Source organism: Pagrus major, chromosome 23 (assembly GCF_040436345.1).
Source record: "Pagrus major chromosome 23, Pma_NU_1.0".
Classification (NCBI taxonomy): domain Eukaryota; kingdom Metazoa; phylum Chordata; class Actinopteri; order Spariformes; family Sparidae; genus Pagrus; species Pagrus major.
Window position 1 is genome coordinate 22,872,856 of NC_133237.1, and position 16,683 is coordinate 22,889,538.

Below are 16,683 nucleotides of genomic sequence, written 5' to 3' on the forward strand. Positions count from 1 at the left end.
CGTTTTTTCATGGCTGACAGTCACACATGGTTGAGTTCCTGAGATTTCCTGAGATATTTTTATGTAACAAACAACTAAGGCCACATAGAGAAATAATTAACATTGATTTCAATGAAACATTGTAGGTTTTTGAAAATGTAAGATTTGTGCAGAGACAAATAACTAATACTAACTAATAATTACTAATGTGCAGTGACTATCTTATATATTTTCCACTGTCCTGTTTTCTAAAAAAAAAACAAATAAAACAACAACAACAACAAAACAAACAAAAAAACAAGTGGGAACTAAATCCACAGATGTTGTTTCCCAATTATTTTAACAGTATTAAATGAGGGACGCAGCAAAAGTGTCCTTCCCAATAAATGTATCATAACTTTCTGCAGGCTGGTGCAAAAAGTACAAAACGTCCAGGAGAGCCAGAGGTAACATCCAGATGTCTTGTCTTGATTTATTTATTTATTTATTTATTTTGGACAACAGTTTTAAGATATTTCATTCATAATGCAGAGAACATAGGAGAAACTGGAGCCGGAGAATATTTGGAGTTTTCAGTTTACAATAACAATAATCCATGATAATTTCCGATTCCTTTTGTAATCATTGAATAATCAGTTACTGGCTACTTCTTGCAGCTGTAAGTGTAAAGTTTGACTTCATCTTTCTTAATTCTTCTTTGTTCTGTAGCTGCGACTTTTGATCGACTCGAACATGAAACAAATGATCACAAATGAACCACACACAACAGTTGCTTTGTTTGCATTCATGCATTTATTGATCATTCTGCAGTGAAAGCTCATGCTGCACTTTCCTCCTGCTGTTTATCGGTATTTCTCAGCCAGAGCCAGAGCCAGAGCAGCCAGGAACTTGTCGAATGACACATGGACCTGAGGGGTGAATTCTTCGGGGAACATGTTGGCCATGACCACCATGATGCAGTGAGAGATGATCTGTGAAAAGAAGACAGGATAGTGACATTAGTGCACGGTGAGAACAGAAGGAGCAGGTGCAAGAGCCCAAGTTTAAGGACCACTTCTTCTAAATTACAGCTTGTTCTTGATCACTGTGGCTTCTGTGCACCTTGAAATTAGCAGGGTCCACACGCAGGGTGAAGGCGTGCAGCTCACTGAGGGTCAGAAGACCTCCTTTCAGGTCGTCGAGTTTGCCCACAGCATCTGCAACTCCACCCATCACAGTTATTCCGTGCTTCTTGGCACTGGGAGAGTTGGGGCTCACGTCCTTCCAGTGGGCGAAGTAAGTCTTGGTCTGCGGGTACACGATCAGCATCCTGGGCAAACCAAAACACGAGTGAGTGCGTTTGTAAATGACTCAGTTAATGTTGGAGCAGCTTCAGCTGTTGCTCATATTTACCTGGCCAGAGCCTCGCTGCCGATCTCCTCCGCCTTCCCAGACACTTTAGCCCAGAAGGTTCTGACTCTGTCCTTGTCCTTAGCAGTGAGACTGGTCATCTTGCCTGTTGATTGACTATTCGACGAATGTCGTGTTGAGTCCCAACCGTGAGAGGTTTTTATGCTTGAAGCAGAGCAGGGACACACCCAGGACCTCCTCCAAGATAGGATGCACAAGGCGTTGCAGATAAGATCTTCTCATGGTGACTCAGGGGTTTCTTGACATTCGCAAAGGTGTTTGTTAAAAAAAACAAACACAACAGTAAAAAATAATGTGTCCATTTCTTTTTAGTCGACTCTGAAAGAAACATTATTTATTTATTGACACCTGGTCCTATTTGAAAGTAAGGCCACTACAGTCATGTCGATATCAGTCAACAGTTCGCAGTCTGTTCTTGTCTACAGTCTTGAATTGGTTGTGTAAAGAGACAATCTAAGCGACGCAGGCACCCTTATCACTACTGAAAATCCACAACAGCACTTGTCCGGCCCACCCCGCTGCATCGTGCATCTGGGAGGGGAGCAGAGTTGCTTTAAAAGCTGCATCTGGAGCCGCTGAGCACAGGATCTTCTGACCGCACAGGAAAATCTAGAGCCGACAAGATGGTTGAATGGACAGACTTCGAGCGCGCCACCATCCAGGACATCTTCTCCAAGATGGAGTATGAGGTCGTTGGACCTGCAGCTCTGTCCAGGTGACACATCCGTGGATCTTGTGTTTTATTTTGTGCACTTGGCAAACACATTTGTTCTTTTCGTCTTTCCCTGTAAGACTGATCTCTTTGCGTGTCTCCTCAGGTGTCTGGTCGTCTACCCCTGGACTCAGAGGTATTTCGGTAACTTTGGAAACCTCTACAACGCCTCTGCCATCATCGCAAATCCACTGGTTGCTAAACACGGAACAACCATCCTCCACGGTATGGACCGGGCTGTGAAGAACATGGACAACATCAAGGAAGTATATGCTGAACTGAGCGTGCTGCACTCCGAGAAGCTGCATGTGGACCCTGACAACTTCAGGGTAAACTTGTTAAACTAATGTCACTTTGTCATCCACAGTGAAGAATTATTCCAGAAACGCACTTCTTTCATGCTAATGTTTCATGATGCTTGTTGTGTTGCAGCTGCTTTCTGACTGCCTCACCATTGTGGTTTCTGCAAGACTGGGCAAAGAGTTCACCGGTGAAGTTCAGGCAGCTTTCCAGAAGTTCCTGGCCGTGGTGGTGACCTCCCTGGGAAGGCAGTACCACTAGAGAGCTGCAAGAGAAGATCATCACATGATGATTCAATCAAATAATTCCTTCATTTCCATCAAAGCTCTTTGTTTTTGTCTGAAAAGCAAATAAAACAATCAGCAAATTCAACAAGTTGTTGGTCTGTAATTGTACATGTCAACATGAAAAATAATGTGTTTGAGATTTAAAGATTAAAACTGAACTTCAGACGTAGAGAAATGATGTAATAGTGGAAAAATTATCTCTAAAAAAGAAACTCCAATGTCAGATTATTAGTGCTAAAGTCACAATTCTCTCTTTCAGGTTGTTAATTCCTTCTGGTCTTCTGCTTCATGGCGAACATTACTGATTCAGTGTGAAGTTAAATATATTATACTCTCAATTAAACATCATCGACAACAATAACACCAGCAATAATAATAATAATGAAATTAATAATAATAATAATAATAATAATAATAATAATAACAATAATAATAATGATAATATTAACAATAACGTTTTTTCATGGCTGACAGTCACACATGGTTGAGTTCCTGAGATTTCCTGAGATATTTTTATGTAACAAACAACTAAGGCCACATAGAGAAATAATTAACATTGATTTCAATGAAACATTGTAGGTTTTTGAAAATGTAAGATTTGTGCAGAGACAAATAACTAATACTAACTAATAATTACTAATGTGCAGTGACTATCTTATATATTTTCCACTGTCCTGTTTTCTAAAAAAAAAACAAATAAAACAACAACAACAACAAAACAAACAAAAAAACAAGTGGGAACTAAATCCACAGATGTTGTTTCCCAATTATTTTAACAGTATTAAATGAGGGACGCAGCAAAAGTGTCCTTCCCAATAAATGTATCATAACTTTCTGCAGGCTGGTGCAAAAAGTACAAAACGTCCAGGAGAGCCAGAGGTAACATCCAGATGTCTTGTCTTGATTTATTTATTTATTTATTTATTTTGGACAACAGTTTTAAGATATTTCATTCATAATGCAGAGAACATAGGAGAAACTGGAGCCGGAGAATATTTGGAGTTTTCAGTTTACAATAACAATAATCCATGATAATTTCCGATTCCTTTTGTAATCATTGAATAATCAGTTACTGGCTACTTCTTGCAGCTGTAAGTGTAAAGTTTGACTTCATCTTTCTTAATTCTTCTTTGTTCTGTAGCTGCGACTTTTGATCGACTCGAACATGAAACAAATGATCACAAATGAACCACACACAACAGTTGCTTTGTTTGCATTCATGCATTTATTGATCATTCTGCAGTGAAAGCTCATGCTGCACTTTCCTCCTGCTGTTTATCGGTATTTCTCAGCCAGAGCCAGAGCCAGAGCAGCCAGGAACTTGTCGAATGACACATGGACCTGAGGGGTGAATTCTTCGGGGAACATGTTGGCCATGACCACCATGATGCAGTGAGAGATGATCTGTGAAAAGAAGACAGGATAGTGACATTAGTGCACGGTGAGAACAGAAGGAGCAGGTGCAAGAGCCCAAGTTTAAGGACCACTTCTTCTAAATTACAGCTTGTTCTTGATCACTGTGGCTTCTGTGCACCTTGAAATTAGCAGGGTCCACACGCAGGGTGAAGGCGTGCAGCTCACTGAGGGTCAGAAGACCTCCTTTCAGGTCGTCGAGTTTGCCCACAGCATCTGCAACTCCACCCATCACAGTTATTCCGTGCTTCTTGGCACTGGGAGAGTTGGGGCTCACGTCCTTCCAGTGGGCGAAGTAAGTCTTGGTCTGCGGGTACACGATCAGCATCCTGGGCAAACCAAAACACGAGTGAGTGCGTTTGTAAATGACTCAGTTAATGTTGGAGCAGCTTCAGCTGTTGCTCATATTTACCTGGCCAGAGCCTCGCTGCCGATCTCCTCCGCCTTCCCAGACACTTTAGCCCAGAAGGTTCTGACTCTGTCCTTGTCCTTAGCAGTGAGACTGGTCATCTTGCCTGTTGATTGACTATTCGACGAATGTCGTGTTGAGTCCCAACCGTGAGAGGTTTTTATGCTTGAAGCAGAGCAGGGACACACCCAGGACCTCCTCCAAGATAGGATGCACAAGGCGTTGCAGATAAGATCTTCTCATGGTGACTCAGGGGTTTCTTGACATTCGCAAAGGTGTTTGTTAAAAAAAACAAACACAACAGTAAAAAATAATGTGTCCATTTCTTTTTAGTCGACTCTGAAAGAAACATTATTTATTTATTGACACCTGGTCCTATTTGAAAGTAAGGCCACTACAGTCATGTCGATATCAGTCAACAGTTCGCAGTCTGTTCTTGTCTACAGTCTTGAATTGGTTGTGTAAAGAGACAATCTAAGCGACGCAGGCACCCTTATCACTACTGAAAATCCACAACAGCACTTGTCCGGCCCACCCCGCTGCATCGTGCATCTGGGAGGGGAGCAGAGTTGCTTTAAAAGCTGCATCTGGAGCCGCTGAGCACAGGATCTTCTGACCGCACAGGAAAATCTAGAGCCGACAAGATGGTTGAATGGACAGACTTCGAGCGCGCCACCATCCAGGACATCTTCTCCAAGATGGAGTATGAGGTCGTTGGACCTGCAGCTCTGTCCAGGTGACACATCCGTGGATCTTGTGTTTTATTTTGTGCACTTGGCAAACACATTTGTTCTTTTCGTCTTTCCCTGTAAGACTGATCTCTTTGCGTGTCTCCTCAGGTGTCTGGTCGTCTACCCCTGGACTCAGAGGTATTTCGGTAACTTTGGAAACCTCTACAACGCCTCTGCCATCATCGCAAATCCACTGGTTGCTAAACACGGAACAACCATCCTCCACGGTATGGACCGGGCTGTGAAGAACATGGACAACATCAAGGAAGTATATGCTGAACTGAGCGTGCTGCACTCCGAGAAGCTGCATGTGGACCCTGACAACTTCAGGGTAAACTTGTTAAACTAATGTCACTTTGTCATCCACAGTGAAGAATTATTCCAAAAAACGCACTTCTTTCATGCTAATGTTTCATGATGCTTGTTGTGTTGCAGCTGCTTTCTGACTGCCTCACCATTGTGGTTTCTGCAAGACTGGGCAAAGAGTTCACCGGTGAAGTTCAGGCAGCTTTCCAGAAGTTCCTGGCCGTGGTGGTGAACTCCCTGGGAAGGCAGTACCACTAGAGAGCTGCAAGAGAAGATCATCACATGATGATTCAAGCAAATAATTCCTTCATTTCCATCAAAGCTCTTTGTTTTTGTCTGAAAAGCAAATAAAACAATCAGCAAATTCAACAAGTTGTTGGTCTGTAATTGTACATGTCAACATGAAAAAGAATGTGTTTGAGATTTAAAGAGCATATTAAAGACTGAATTTCAAACGTATAGAAATGTTGTAATAGTGGATAAATGATCTCTATTATGAATAGTTCAAGGATATTGTTTCCATTTAGTATTCATGATGTGGCTTTTGGCTGAAAGATAATTAATGAATGGGGGAAAAATAGAAATTAAAGGGCAAAAGTTGAACAAAAAAGTCAGATTTATTAGAGCTAAAGTCACAATTCTCTCTTTCAGGTTGTTAATTCCTTCTGGTCTTCTGCTTCATGGCGAACATTACTGATTCAGTGTGAAGTTAAATATATTATACACTCAATTAAACATCATCGAAAACAACAACACCAGCAATAATACTAATAATAACAATAATAATAATAATGCAATTAATAATAATAATAATAATAATAATAATAACAACAACAACAACAATAACAATAACGTTTTTTCATGGCTGACAGTCACACATGGTTGAGATATTTTTATGTAACAAACAACTAAGGCCACATAGGGAAATAATTAACATTGATTTCACTGAAACATTTTAAAAATATAAGATTTGTGCAGAGACAAATAACTAATACTAACTAATATTTACTAATGTGCAGTGACTATCTTATATATTTTCCACTGTCCTGTTTTCTAAAAAAAACCCAAATAAAACAACAACAAAAAAACAAGTGGGAACTAAATCCACAGATGTTGTTTCCCAATTATTTTAACATTATTAAATGAGGGACGCAGCAACAGTGCCCTTCCCAATTAATGTATCACAACTTTCTGCAGGCTGGTGCAAAAAGTACAAAACGTCCAGGAGAGCCAGAGGCAACATTCAGATGTCTTGTCTTGATTTTTTTTTTAGGACAACAGTCTTCAGATATTTCATTCATAATGCAGAGAACATAGGAGAAACTGGAGCCGGAGAATATTTGGAGTTTTCAGTTTAAAATAACAATAATCCATGATAATTTCCGATTCCTTTTGTAATCATTGAATAATCAGTTACTGGCTACTTCTTGCAGCTGTAAGTGTAAAGTTTGACTTCATCTTTCTTAATTCTTCTTTGTTCTGTAGCTGCGACTTTTGATCGACTCGAACATGAAACAAATGATCACAAATGAACCACACACAACAGTTGCTTTGTTTGCATTCATGCATTTATTGATCATTCTGCAGTGAAAGCTCATGCTGCACTTTCCTCCTGCTGTTTATCGGTATTTCTCAGCCAGAGCCAGAGCCAGAGCAGCCAGGAACTTGTCGAATGACACATGGACCTGAGGGGTGAATTCTTCGGGGAACATGTTGGCCATGACCACCATGATGCAGTGAGAGATGATCTGTGAAAAGAAGACAGGATAGTGACATTAGTGCACGGTGAGAACAGAAGGAGCAGGTGCAAGAGCCCAAGTTTAAGGACCACTTCTTCTAAATTACAGCTTGTTCTTGATCACTGTGGCTTCTGTGCACCTTGAAGTTAGCAGGGTCCACACGCAGGGTGAAGGCGTGCAGCTCACTGAGGGTCAGAAGACCTCCTTTCAGGTCGTCGAGTTTGCCCACAGCATCTGCAACTCCACCCATCACAGTTATTCCGTGCTTCTTGGCACTGGGAGAGTTGGGGCTCACGTCCTTCCAGTGGGCGAAGTAAGTCTTGGTCTGCGGGTACACGATCAGCATCCTGGGCAAACCAAAACACGAGTGAGTGCGTTTGTAAATGACTCAGTTAATGTTGGAGCAGCTTCAGCTGTTGCTGATATTTACCTGGCCAGAGCCTCGCAGCCGATCGCCTCCGCCTTCCCAGATACTTTAGCCCAGAAGGTTCTGACTCTGTCCTTGTCCTTAGCAGTGAGACTGGTCATCTTGCCTGTTGATTGTGAGTCGCTGAATGCTGTGATCAGTTTCAACTGTGAGGGGCTTTTTATGCTTGAAGCAGAGCAGGGACACACCCAGGACCTCCTCCAAGATAGGATGCACAAGGCGTTGCAGATAAGATCTTCTCATGGTGACTCAGGGGTTTCTTGACATTGGAAAACTTGTTTGTTAAAAAAAACAATGCAACAATAAAACAATCATGTGTCCATTTCTTTTTAGTCGACTCTGAAAGAAACATTATTTATTCATGTATTTATTTATTTATTGACACCTGGTCCTATTTGAAAGTAAGGCCACTACAGTCATGTCGATATCAGTCTACAGTTCGCAGTCTGTTCTTGTCTACAGTCTTGAATTGGTTGTGTAAAGAGACAATCTAAGCGACGCAGGCACCCTTATCACTACTGAAAATCCACAACAGCACTTGTCCGGCCCACCCCGCTGCATCGTGCATCTGGGAGGGGAGCAGAGTTGCTTTAAAAGCTGCATCTGGAGCCGCTGAGCACAGGATCTTCTGACCGCACAGGAAAATCTAGAGCCGACAAGATGGTTGAATGGACAGACTTCGAGCGCGCCACCATCCAGGACATCTTCTCCAAGATGGAGTATGAGGTCGTTGGACCTGCAGCTCTGTCCAGGTGACACATCCGTGGTTCTTGTGTTTTATTTTGTGCACTTGGCAAACACATTTGCTCTTTTCATCTTTTCCTGTAAGACTGATCTCTTTGCGTGTCTCCTCAGGTGTCTGGTCGTCTACCCCTGGACTCAGAGGTATTTCGGTAACTTTGGAAACCTCTACAACGCCTCTGCCATCATCGCAAATCCACTGGTTGCTAAACACGGAACAACCATCCTCCACGGTATGGACCGGGCTGTGAAGAACATGGACAACATCAAGGAAGTATATGCTGAACTGAGCGTGCTGCACTCCGAGAAGCTGCATGTGGACCCTGACAACTTCAGGGTAAACTTGTTAAACTAATGTCACTTTGTCATCCGCAGTGAAGAATTATTCCAGAAACGCACTTCTTTCATGCTAACGTTAAATGATGCTTGTTGTGTTGCAGCTGCTTTCTGACTGCCTCACCATTGTGGTTTCTGCAAGACTGGGCAAAGAGTTCACCGGTGAAGTTCAGGCAGCTTTCCAGAAGTTCCTGGCCGTGGTGGTGAACTCCCTGGGAAGGCAGTACCACTAGAGAGCTGCAAGAGAAGACCATCACATGATGATTCAATCAAATAATTCCTTCATTTCCATCAAAGCTCTTTGTTTTTGTCTGAAAAGCAAATAAAACAATCAGCAAATTCAACAAGTTGTTGGTCTGTAATTGTACATGTCAACATGAAAAATAATGTGTTTGAGATTTAAAGATTAAAACTGAACTTCAGACGTAGAGAAATGATGTAATAGTGGAAAAATTATCTCTAAAAAAGAAACTCCAATGTCAGATTATTAGTGCTAAAGTCACAATTCTCTCTTTCAGGTTGTTAATTCCTTCTGGTCTTCTGCTTCATGGCGAACATTACTGATTCAGTGTGAAGTTAAATATATTATACACTCAATTAAACATCATCGACAACAATAACACCAGCAATAATAATAATAATGAAATTAATAATAATAATAATAATAATAATAATAATAACAATAATAATAATGATAATATTAACAATAACGTTTTTTCATGGCTGACAGTCACACATGGTTGAGTTCCTGAGATTTCCTGAGATATTTTTATGTAACAAACAACTAAGGCCACATAGAGAAATAATTAACATTGATTTCAATGAAACATTGTAGGTTTTTGAAAATGTAAGATTTGTGCAGAGACAAATAACTAATACTAACTAATAATTACTAATGTGCAGTGACTATCTTATATATTTTCCACTGTCCTGTTTTCTAAAACAAACAAACAAATAAAACAACAACAACAACAAAACAAACAAAAAAACAAGTGGGAACTAAATCCACAGATGTTGTTTCCCAATTATTTTAACATTATTAAATGAGGGACGCAGCAAAACTGCCCTTTCCAATAAATTCATCACAACTTTCTGCAGGCTGGTGCAAAAAGTACAAAACGTCCAGGAGAGCCAGAGGCAACATTCAGATGTCTTGTCTTGATTTTTTTTTTAGGACAACAGTTTTGAGATATTTCATTGATAATGCAGATTCCTTTTGTAATCATTGAATAATCAGTTACTGGCTACTTCTTGCAGCTGTAAGTGTAAAGTTTGACTTCATCATTCTTAATTCTTCTTTGTTCTGTAGCTGCGACTTTTGATCGACTCGAACATGAAACAAATCATCACAAATGAACCACACACAACAGTTGCTTTGTTTGCATTCATGCATTTATTGATCATTCTGCAGTGAAAGCTAATGCTGCACTTTCCTCCTGCTGTTTATCGGTATTTCTCAGCCAGAGCCAGAGCCAGAGCAGCCAGGAACTTGTCGAATGACACATGGACCTGAGGGGTGAATTCTTCGGGGAACATGTTGGCCATGACCACCATGATGCAGTGAGAGATGATCTGTGAAAAGAAGACAGGATAGTGACATTAGTGCACGGTGAGAACAGAAGGAGCAGGTGCAAGAGCCCAAGTTTAAGGACCACTTCTTCTAAATTACAGCTTGTTCTTGATCACTGTGGCTGCTGTGCACCTTGAAGTTAGCAGGGTCCACACGCAGGGTGAAGGCGTGCAGCTCACTGAGGGTCAGAAGACCTCCTTTCAGGTCGTCGAGTTTGCCCACAGCATCTGCAACTCCACCCATCACAGTTATTCCGTGCTTCTTGGCACTGGGAGAGTTGGGGCTCACGTCCTTCCAGTGGGCGAAGTAAGTCTTGGTCTGCGGGTACACGATCAGCATCCTGGGCAAACCAAAACACGAGTGAGTGCGTTTGTAAATGACTCAGTTAATGTTGGAGCAGCTTCAGCTGTTGCTCATATTTACCTGGCCAGAGCCTCGCTGCCGATCTCCTCCGCCCTCCCAGACACTTTAGCCCAGAAGGTTCTGACTCTGTCCTTGTCCTTAGCAGTGAGACTGGTCATCTTGCCTGTTGATTGTGAGTCGCTGAATGCTGCGATCAGTTTCAACTGTGAGGGGCTTTTTATGCTTGAAACCGAGCAGGGACACACCCCGAACCTCCTCCAAGATAGGATGCACAAGGCGTTGCAGCTAAGATCTTCTCATGGTGACTCTGGGGTTTCTTCGTATTTCACCACTGTAAGCATACACATATTAAATATTATAATATAAATGAAAAAAACTGAAGAGAGCTCTGACAGAGCACCCTGTAGGCAAGACACTTAAATTAGGCAGGAGGTCTTCAACAAAAAATTAGTTACTTATAAGTCCCCATAAGGAGCGTATTAACATTATTGCGTTAATAAGACTATATAAGTGTTAATAGCCTCATAAACACGTTTATTGTTAGGTTATCAGCACTCATTGGAAACATTTAACACATTTAGTCGCAGTTAACTTTGCAGCAGCACAACAACAGTTTCTCTTTGAAAGATTAGCTTTTACCTTTATTGGATAGAAAACTGAAGATAGACAGGAAAGAGTTTAAGATACTGATGAGGCTTTAATTAACATTCTCAAGCCTTTATAAACTATAAAACAGTTTCTCATAAGTGCTCATAATAAAACTTTAAGCGTGTTTATGTTGCCTTTTTTAAACATGTATAAAGTCCTATTAACACATAATAATGTAGATAGAAATCTTATTAGATCCTCCATTACTTATTAACTAATGTTTATTACAAGGACCTCAATATAAAGTCTGACCTAAATTTCATTTAAAAAGTGAAAAACATAATTCAAAGTTGAAGAGTAGATTCACTAAAAGACAGGACTTTTTAAGTTAATTATTTCATCCTGCCCACAGTGAGCACACAGCTTACCTCTGTCAGCCATGCAGGTTGTTTAATATGCACACAGATACGTTAATGAAGATTTGAAGCTGCATTTTTTAAAAATTATTCTTTTTTTTCCTGCATGATCAGGTAAAAGTGACTTCATCTGTATATGTGAGCTTCTGTAACACGTTGTCGGTGTCCTGAGAACTAAGCAGAGCTACGACTCCATGTTCAGGTGAGATAACATAAAACAACCTGCAGTTTGCACTTCTTGCCTCCCCTGAAATTTAAAGGTCGCTGTCCAAGGTGCTGATCATGGGACCTCCAAGGACGCGGGAGTGTGCGGGCAGGAGTCATCCTCTGAAAACACACCTATCACTTTAACCTAAATCATTGGTTTTGTGAGGCGTTTTGTATTACAGTGCCTTGTTGTATGGTTTTACTGCCAGACTAGAACTATTTCCTCTGTCTCCACGAGATAAGCGATGCAGATCCGCCCTTCTCTTATCACTGTTGTGATAATCCAGAACACAGCCAGCCCACCTCCCATCCAATCAGATGCATCTGGGAGGGGAGCAGAGTTGCTTTAAAAGCTGCATCTGGAGCCGCTGAGCACAGGATCTTCTGACCCGCACAGGAAAATCTAGAGCCGACAAGATGGTTGAATGGACAGACTTCGAGCGCGCCACCATCCAGGACATCTTCTCCAAGATGGAGTATGAGGTCGTTGGACCTGCAGCTCTGTCCAGGTGACACATCCGTGGTTCTTGTGTTTTATTTTGTGCGCTTGGCAAACACATTTGTTCTTTTCGTCTTTCCGTGCAAGACTGATCTCTTTGCGTGTCTCCTCAGGTGTCTGGTCGTCTACCCCTGGACTCAGAGGTATTTCGGTAACTTTGGAAACCTCTACAACGCCTCTGCCATCATCGCAAATCCACTGGTTGCAAAACACGGAACAACCATCCTCCACGGTATGGACCGGGCTGTGAAGAACATGGACAACATCAAGGAAGTATATGCTGAACTGAGCGTGCTGCACTCCGAGAAGCTGCATGTGGACCCTGACAACTTCAGGGTAAACTTGTTAAACTAATGTCACTTTGTCATCCGCAGTGAAGAATTATTCCAGAAACGCACTTCTTTCATGCTAATGTGTCATGATGCTTTCTGTGTTGCAGCTGCTTTCTGACTGCCTCACCATTGTGGTTTCTGCAAGACTGGGCAAAGAGTTCACCGGTGAAGTTCAGGCAGCTTTCCAGAAGTTCCTGGCCGTGGTGGTGAACTCCCTGGGAAGGCAGTACCACTAGAGAGCTGCAAGAGAAGACCATCACATGATGATTCAATCAAATAATTCCTTCATTTCCATCAAAGCTCTTTGTTTTTGTCTGAAAAGCAAATAAAACAATCAGCAAATTCAACAAGTTCTTGGTCTGTAATTGTATGTCAACATGAAAAAGAATGACTTGCAGTCAGATGTTCAGAGGGACGACATCGCTGATGAAATGTGGTAACAGTGGATAGATTATCTTTGAAATAGACACTCCAGATGGAAAACAAACACGAGGTATAGATGATGAATCACCATCGTATGATAGAAATAAATAAACAAAATAAACGTAATATTGTTGCAGAGGAAACAGGTTAACAAAGGGGGCGTGGCGATTGTTTTGTTACTTGCATAGATAGAAAGAACGGCAGTATTTGAGGGGAAAACAACAATAATAATTATAAAGTAGTTTTTCATGGCTGACAGTTGTTACACGAGTCACTCTTTTGTTTTCTAAAAGTCATTTCTTGAAATATTACTTCTGATGTTCAATGTCATAACTGATCCTGATGCAAAGAAAGGCCGCAACCAACAGTTATATTTATTGTTTATAACTACTTGATTAATGTTTAGTCTGCAAAATGTCAGAAAAAAGATGTTTGTTTTTTTTAAATGTCCATCAAAATCTTCACTTTATGTATGGAGGCTTTTAAGGGCCAAAATTAAATATTAAATATTATGTTTATATATTTGATGTCATTTAACTTGTGACTTATTTATGTTGACAATTAAGCATTGCCTTTTTTTAGGCATTTAATTAAGCCTATACAATTATTTATGTTTTTGTATATTTATTTATATATCCATCGTTAGCCCTTAAAACCCTCCGTATTTTTAAGGGTACACATCATACACTTATGTAATGGTCAGATGCAAGAGTCATGATGATGTAATGGATTGTTAGTTCACACAAAACAATCAGTAAAGGACTGTTAACTCACAGCTACTTTAACACATGAATGGATATGCATACGTTTATTTATGTAACTTTAATATGTATTTATGTTTAATATGCAAATGTTTGCTTGATATTTCTATGAGAACATGAACTTGAGCGAATCTAAAATAAACTGGAATCTACTTTACTTGGTCGCATATGAATTTATGCATGAAGTAAGTGTGAATTCATATCACTTAACTGATGATCTGTTACCTCGATCATCTGTTAATGGTGAGCAACGAGAGTTCATGACACATCCTGTATAAATCCATGCATTTTGAGTGTTAAACGGCTCATTGTGCATTAAGTATTACTTAAGTATATGATTTGTAACATTAAGTGCATCTTCTAATTGTTTCAGCTCTAATGTGAAGTTTAAAGTGTGTTTGCTTTATTATTCTTTATTATTCTTAATTCTATTGTTCCGTTGATCAACATGAAACAAATCATCACAAATGAACCACACACAACAGTTGCTTTGTTTGCATTCATGCATTTATTGATCATTCTGCAGTGAAAGCTCATGCTGCACTTTCCTCCTGCTGTTTATCGGTATTTCTCAGCCAGAGCCAGAGCCAGAGCAGCCAGGAACTTGTCGAAGGACACATGGACCTGAGGGGTGAATTCTTCGGGGAACATGTTGGCCATGACCACCATGATGCAGTGAGAGATGATCTGTGGAAAGAAGACAGGATAGTGACATTAGTGCACGGTAAGAACAGAAAGAGCAGTTGCAAGAGCCCAAGTTTAAGGAGCACTTCTTCTAAATTACAGCTTGTTCTTGATCACTGTGGCTTCTGTGCACCTTGAAGTTAGCAGGGTCCACACGCAGGGTGAAGGCGTGCAGCTCACTGAGGGTCAGAAGACCTCCTTTCAAGTCGTCGAGTTTGCCCACAGCATCTGCAACTCCACCCATCACAGTTATTCCGTGCTTCTTGGCACTGGGAGAGTTGGGGCTCACGTCCTTCCAGTGGGCGAAGTAAGTCTTGGTCTGCGGGTACACGATCAGCATCCTGGGCAAACCAAAACACGAGTGAGTGCGTTTGTAAATGACTCAGTTAATGTTGGAGCAGCTTCAGCTGTTGCTCATATTTACCTGGCCAGAGCCTCGCTGCCGATCTCCTCCGCCTTCCCAGACACTTTAGCCCAGAAGGTTCTGACTCTATCCTTGTCCTTAGCAGTGAGACTGGTCATCTTGCCTGTTGATTGACTATCCGACGAATGTCGTGTTGAGTCCCAACCGTGAGAGGTTTTTATGCTTGAAGCAGAGCAGGGACACACCCGGGACCTCCTCCAAGATAGGCCGAGGAAGGCGGTCCAAGTGATTGTCGCAGGTTGGAGGAGAGATAACAAAAGAGATCATCCCTTGGACCCAAACCTTGAATTATCAATGTCAGTACATATAGTATATATAGTATAATATAGTATATTTCTATATTCTATATATCTGAATCTATGTTTCAGATGCTATTTGATTTGGCAAGGCAGCATGTAGGGCCTGTGTGTTCATGAGCAATTCAAAATGAAAAGAAGTTCATTTTTCATTAATTTCTTTTATTGTCAATCAGATAAAATAAAAAACAACTTAATACTACTAAATATTGGACCTGATATATACATACATACATGTAAACATACAGTATGTGTAATTTACTTTTACTTGTACTTTTGATAATTAAGTGTTTGCCAAAAGTACATTTCATATAAGATACTGTAAGACTCCTGACTCCAGCACTATTTATATGGGTGACTTTCACCTTTACTAAAGTAATATTTTAACACAATATCTTAACCTAACTCAAGTATGACTTTGGCTACTTTTTACAACACTGAGTACTTGAGTAAAAGTACTAGATTACATTCCATCACTGGTCTTCCCTCTGTTCAATATATTCAGGCAGATTTTAAATCTAGGCTCTGCAATTTTAATAGATTTGTTTATCAGTTGGTAACTCTCCAACATGACGACTGGAGTAATTTTGTGTTTCCTGCCAATTCATGGTGGCGTTTCCAGCTCATCTGACTTACTGCACTTGTAGCTGACAGCTGTGAGGGTGGAGCCCCTCAAAAGAAGACATAGATAAGCTGTGTATCCAGTGTGTTGCTCAGCTGATACCAAGTACAAAGTGCTCAGCTGTGCTGCCTTACACAACTGGGAATTGGCAGTCAATTATAAACAAAAGAACAGAGTAATTATTTTATAGCTAAAGGCTTTTGGATGAAAAGACAACAGAGATAAGAGCTTATTAAGGCCATATTTTGATTTTTCATTCTTTCAAGGTTGAACAGACAGTGTGCCTTCTTCAAATGAGTGGACCTTTTTTTTTTCCCTTAATAGAATAAAAATAGCCAGCTCATTTCTGATTGGCTGGTAGGTCTTCTCTCACATTCTGCATTATCTAAAACATAACAAAAAAGGCATTGCTTACACGAGCATGTTATCTCACAGACTCCTCCCAAAGACAAGCAGCTGTCTGAGGAAAACAGCTGGTGTCATGACCAGTGTTTTTCTTTGAGATTGTGACAAATGCTTTCAAAATGCTGCACGTCACTGTGTTGTTTTGAAGAAACACACGTGGTTGTCTGGTTGTTGCTGATTGGAAAAATAAAAATAGGTCAGTTTTGCATGAGTACAGTGAGAAGTACATTCACTTTAGTCTGTGAACAGATGATTGTAGAGCCCCAGGTTGCTAACTAAGGCTAAACTAAAAGCTCAAACTAG

The 16,683-nt window shown here is 40.7% G+C and overlaps 9 protein-coding genes across 9 annotated transcripts; 4 read left to right on the forward strand and 5 right to left on the reverse strand.

The window, feature by feature from the left end:
- Nucleotides 1-821: 821 nt before the first annotated feature.
- LOC141019375 (hemoglobin embryonic subunit alpha-like) lies at nt 822-1,469 on the reverse strand. Its single transcript, XM_073494276.1, has 3 exons — nt 1,372-1,469; nt 1,081-1,288; nt 822-950 (listed from the first exon to the last, which is right to left on the reverse strand). The coding sequence occupies exons 1-3, from the start codon at nt 1,467-1,469 to the stop codon at nt 822-824; spliced, it is 435 nt and encodes a 144-aa protein (XP_073350377.1).
- A 531-nt stretch (nt 1,470-2,000) lies between these two features.
- On the forward strand, nt 2,001-2,662 carry LOC141019318 (hemoglobin subunit beta-2). Its single transcript, XM_073494200.1, has 3 exons — nt 2,001-2,104; nt 2,208-2,430; nt 2,534-2,662. The coding sequence occupies exons 1-3, from the start codon at nt 2,013-2,015 to the stop codon at nt 2,660-2,662; spliced, it is 444 nt and encodes a 147-aa protein (XP_073350301.1). The 5' UTR covers nt 2,001-2,012.
- A 1,301-nt stretch (nt 2,663-3,963) lies between these two features.
- Nucleotides 3,964-4,611, reverse strand: LOC141019374 (hemoglobin embryonic subunit alpha-like). Its single transcript, XM_073494275.1, has 3 exons — nt 4,514-4,611; nt 4,223-4,430; nt 3,964-4,092 (listed from the first exon to the last, which is right to left on the reverse strand). The coding sequence occupies exons 1-3, from the start codon at nt 4,609-4,611 to the stop codon at nt 3,964-3,966; spliced, it is 435 nt and encodes a 144-aa protein (XP_073350376.1).
- A 531-nt stretch (nt 4,612-5,142) lies between these two features.
- On the forward strand, nt 5,143-5,815 carry LOC141019316 (hemoglobin subunit beta-2-like). The gene is made up of 3 exons (XM_073494197.1): nt 5,143-5,246; nt 5,350-5,572; nt 5,677-5,815. Exons 1-3 carry the CDS (start codon nt 5,155-5,157, stop codon nt 5,803-5,805), a joined length of 444 nt encoding a protein of 147 aa, XP_073350298.1. The 5' UTR covers nt 5,143-5,154; the 3' UTR covers nt 5,806-5,815.
- Nucleotides 5,816-7,166: 1,351 nt separating this feature from the next.
- On the reverse strand, nt 7,167-7,814 carry LOC141019377 (hemoglobin embryonic subunit alpha-like). The gene is made up of 3 exons (XM_073494279.1): nt 7,717-7,814; nt 7,426-7,633; nt 7,167-7,295 (listed from the first exon to the last, which is right to left on the reverse strand). The coding sequence occupies exons 1-3, from the start codon at nt 7,812-7,814 to the stop codon at nt 7,167-7,169; spliced, it is 435 nt and encodes a 144-aa protein (XP_073350380.1).
- Nucleotides 7,815-8,361: 547 nt separating this feature from the next.
- LOC141019315 (hemoglobin subunit beta-2-like) lies at nt 8,362-9,041 on the forward strand. Its single transcript, XM_073494196.1, has 3 exons — nt 8,362-8,465; nt 8,569-8,791; nt 8,895-9,041. Exons 1-3 carry the CDS (start codon nt 8,374-8,376, stop codon nt 9,021-9,023), a joined length of 444 nt encoding a protein of 147 aa, XP_073350297.1. The 5' UTR covers nt 8,362-8,373; the 3' UTR covers nt 9,024-9,041.
- A 1,192-nt stretch (nt 9,042-10,233) lies between these two features.
- Nucleotides 10,234-10,881, reverse strand: LOC141019371 (hemoglobin embryonic subunit alpha-like). The gene is made up of 3 exons (XM_073494271.1): nt 10,784-10,881; nt 10,493-10,700; nt 10,234-10,362 (listed from the first exon to the last, which is right to left on the reverse strand). The coding sequence occupies exons 1-3, from the start codon at nt 10,879-10,881 to the stop codon at nt 10,234-10,236; spliced, it is 435 nt and encodes a 144-aa protein (XP_073350372.1).
- A 1,455-nt stretch (nt 10,882-12,336) lies between these two features.
- LOC141020191 (hemoglobin subunit beta-2-like) lies at nt 12,337-13,019 on the forward strand. Its single transcript, XM_073495261.1, has 3 exons — nt 12,337-12,443; nt 12,547-12,769; nt 12,873-13,019. The coding sequence occupies exons 1-3, from the start codon at nt 12,352-12,354 to the stop codon at nt 12,999-13,001; spliced, it is 444 nt and encodes a 147-aa protein (XP_073351362.1). The 5' UTR covers nt 12,337-12,351; the 3' UTR covers nt 13,002-13,019.
- A 1,488-nt stretch (nt 13,020-14,507) lies between these two features.
- LOC141019373 (hemoglobin embryonic subunit alpha-like) lies at nt 14,508-15,155 on the reverse strand. Its single transcript, XM_073494274.1, has 3 exons — nt 15,058-15,155; nt 14,767-14,974; nt 14,508-14,636 (listed from the first exon to the last, which is right to left on the reverse strand). The coding sequence occupies exons 1-3, from the start codon at nt 15,153-15,155 to the stop codon at nt 14,508-14,510; spliced, it is 435 nt and encodes a 144-aa protein (XP_073350375.1).
- Nucleotides 15,156-16,683: the final 1,528 nt, after the last annotated feature.

Coding starts and splice junctions, on each gene's coding strand:
- LOC141019375 (XM_073494276.1), bottom strand. CDS start 1,469: ATGACCAGTCTCACTGCTAAGGACAAGGACAGAGTCAGAACCTTCTGG. Junction 1,289..1,371: donor GGCAGCGAGGCTCTGGCCAG/GTAAATATGAGC, acceptor TGGTTTGCCCAG/GATGCTGATCGTGTACCCGC. Junction 951..1,080: donor TGGACCCTGCTAATTTCAAG/GTGCACAGAAGC, acceptor TTCTTTTCACAG/ATCATCTCTCACTGCATCAT.
- LOC141019377 (XM_073494279.1), bottom strand. CDS start 7,814: ATGACCAGTCTCACTGCTAAGGACAAGGACAGAGTCAGAACCTTCTGG. Junction 7,634..7,716: donor GGCTGCGAGGCTCTGGCCAG/GTAAATATCAGC, acceptor TGGTTTGCCCAG/GATGCTGATCGTGTACCCGC. Junction 7,296..7,425: donor TGGACCCTGCTAACTTCAAG/GTGCACAGAAGC, acceptor TTCTTTTCACAG/ATCATCTCTCACTGCATCAT.
- LOC141019373 (XM_073494274.1), bottom strand. CDS start 15,155: ATGACCAGTCTCACTGCTAAGGACAAGGATAGAGTCAGAACCTTCTGG. Junction 14,975..15,057: donor GGCAGCGAGGCTCTGGCCAG/GTAAATATGAGC, acceptor TGGTTTGCCCAG/GATGCTGATCGTGTACCCGC. Junction 14,637..14,766: donor TGGACCCTGCTAACTTCAAG/GTGCACAGAAGC, acceptor TTCTTTCCACAG/ATCATCTCTCACTGCATCAT.
- LOC141019318 (XM_073494200.1), top strand. CDS start 2,013: ATGGTTGAATGGACAGACTTCGAGCGCGCCACCATCCAGGACATCTTC. Junction 2,105..2,207: donor GGACCTGCAGCTCTGTCCAG/GTGACACATCCG, acceptor GTGTCTCCTCAG/GTGTCTGGTCGTCTACCCCT. Junction 2,431..2,533: donor TGGACCCTGACAACTTCAGG/GTAAACTTGTTA, acceptor GTTGTGTTGCAG/CTGCTTTCTGACTGCCTCAC.
- LOC141019371 (XM_073494271.1), bottom strand. CDS start 10,881: ATGACCAGTCTCACTGCTAAGGACAAGGACAGAGTCAGAACCTTCTGG. Junction 10,701..10,783: donor GGCAGCGAGGCTCTGGCCAG/GTAAATATGAGC, acceptor TGGTTTGCCCAG/GATGCTGATCGTGTACCCGC. Junction 10,363..10,492: donor TGGACCCTGCTAACTTCAAG/GTGCACAGCAGC, acceptor TTCTTTTCACAG/ATCATCTCTCACTGCATCAT.
- LOC141019374 (XM_073494275.1), bottom strand. CDS start 4,611: ATGACCAGTCTCACTGCTAAGGACAAGGACAGAGTCAGAACCTTCTGG. Junction 4,431..4,513: donor GGCAGCGAGGCTCTGGCCAG/GTAAATATGAGC, acceptor TGGTTTGCCCAG/GATGCTGATCGTGTACCCGC. Junction 4,093..4,222: donor TGGACCCTGCTAATTTCAAG/GTGCACAGAAGC, acceptor TTCTTTTCACAG/ATCATCTCTCACTGCATCAT.
- LOC141019316 (XM_073494197.1), top strand. CDS start 5,155: ATGGTTGAATGGACAGACTTCGAGCGCGCCACCATCCAGGACATCTTC. Junction 5,247..5,349: donor GGACCTGCAGCTCTGTCCAG/GTGACACATCCG, acceptor GTGTCTCCTCAG/GTGTCTGGTCGTCTACCCCT. Junction 5,573..5,676: donor TGGACCCTGACAACTTCAGG/GTAAACTTGTTA, acceptor GTTGTGTTGCAG/CTGCTTTCTGACTGCCTCAC.
- LOC141020191 (XM_073495261.1), top strand. CDS start 12,352: ATGGTTGAATGGACAGACTTCGAGCGCGCCACCATCCAGGACATCTTC. Junction 12,444..12,546: donor GGACCTGCAGCTCTGTCCAG/GTGACACATCCG, acceptor GTGTCTCCTCAG/GTGTCTGGTCGTCTACCCCT. Junction 12,770..12,872: donor TGGACCCTGACAACTTCAGG/GTAAACTTGTTA, acceptor TCTGTGTTGCAG/CTGCTTTCTGACTGCCTCAC.
- LOC141019315 (XM_073494196.1), top strand. CDS start 8,374: ATGGTTGAATGGACAGACTTCGAGCGCGCCACCATCCAGGACATCTTC. Junction 8,466..8,568: donor GGACCTGCAGCTCTGTCCAG/GTGACACATCCG, acceptor GTGTCTCCTCAG/GTGTCTGGTCGTCTACCCCT. Junction 8,792..8,894: donor TGGACCCTGACAACTTCAGG/GTAAACTTGTTA, acceptor GTTGTGTTGCAG/CTGCTTTCTGACTGCCTCAC.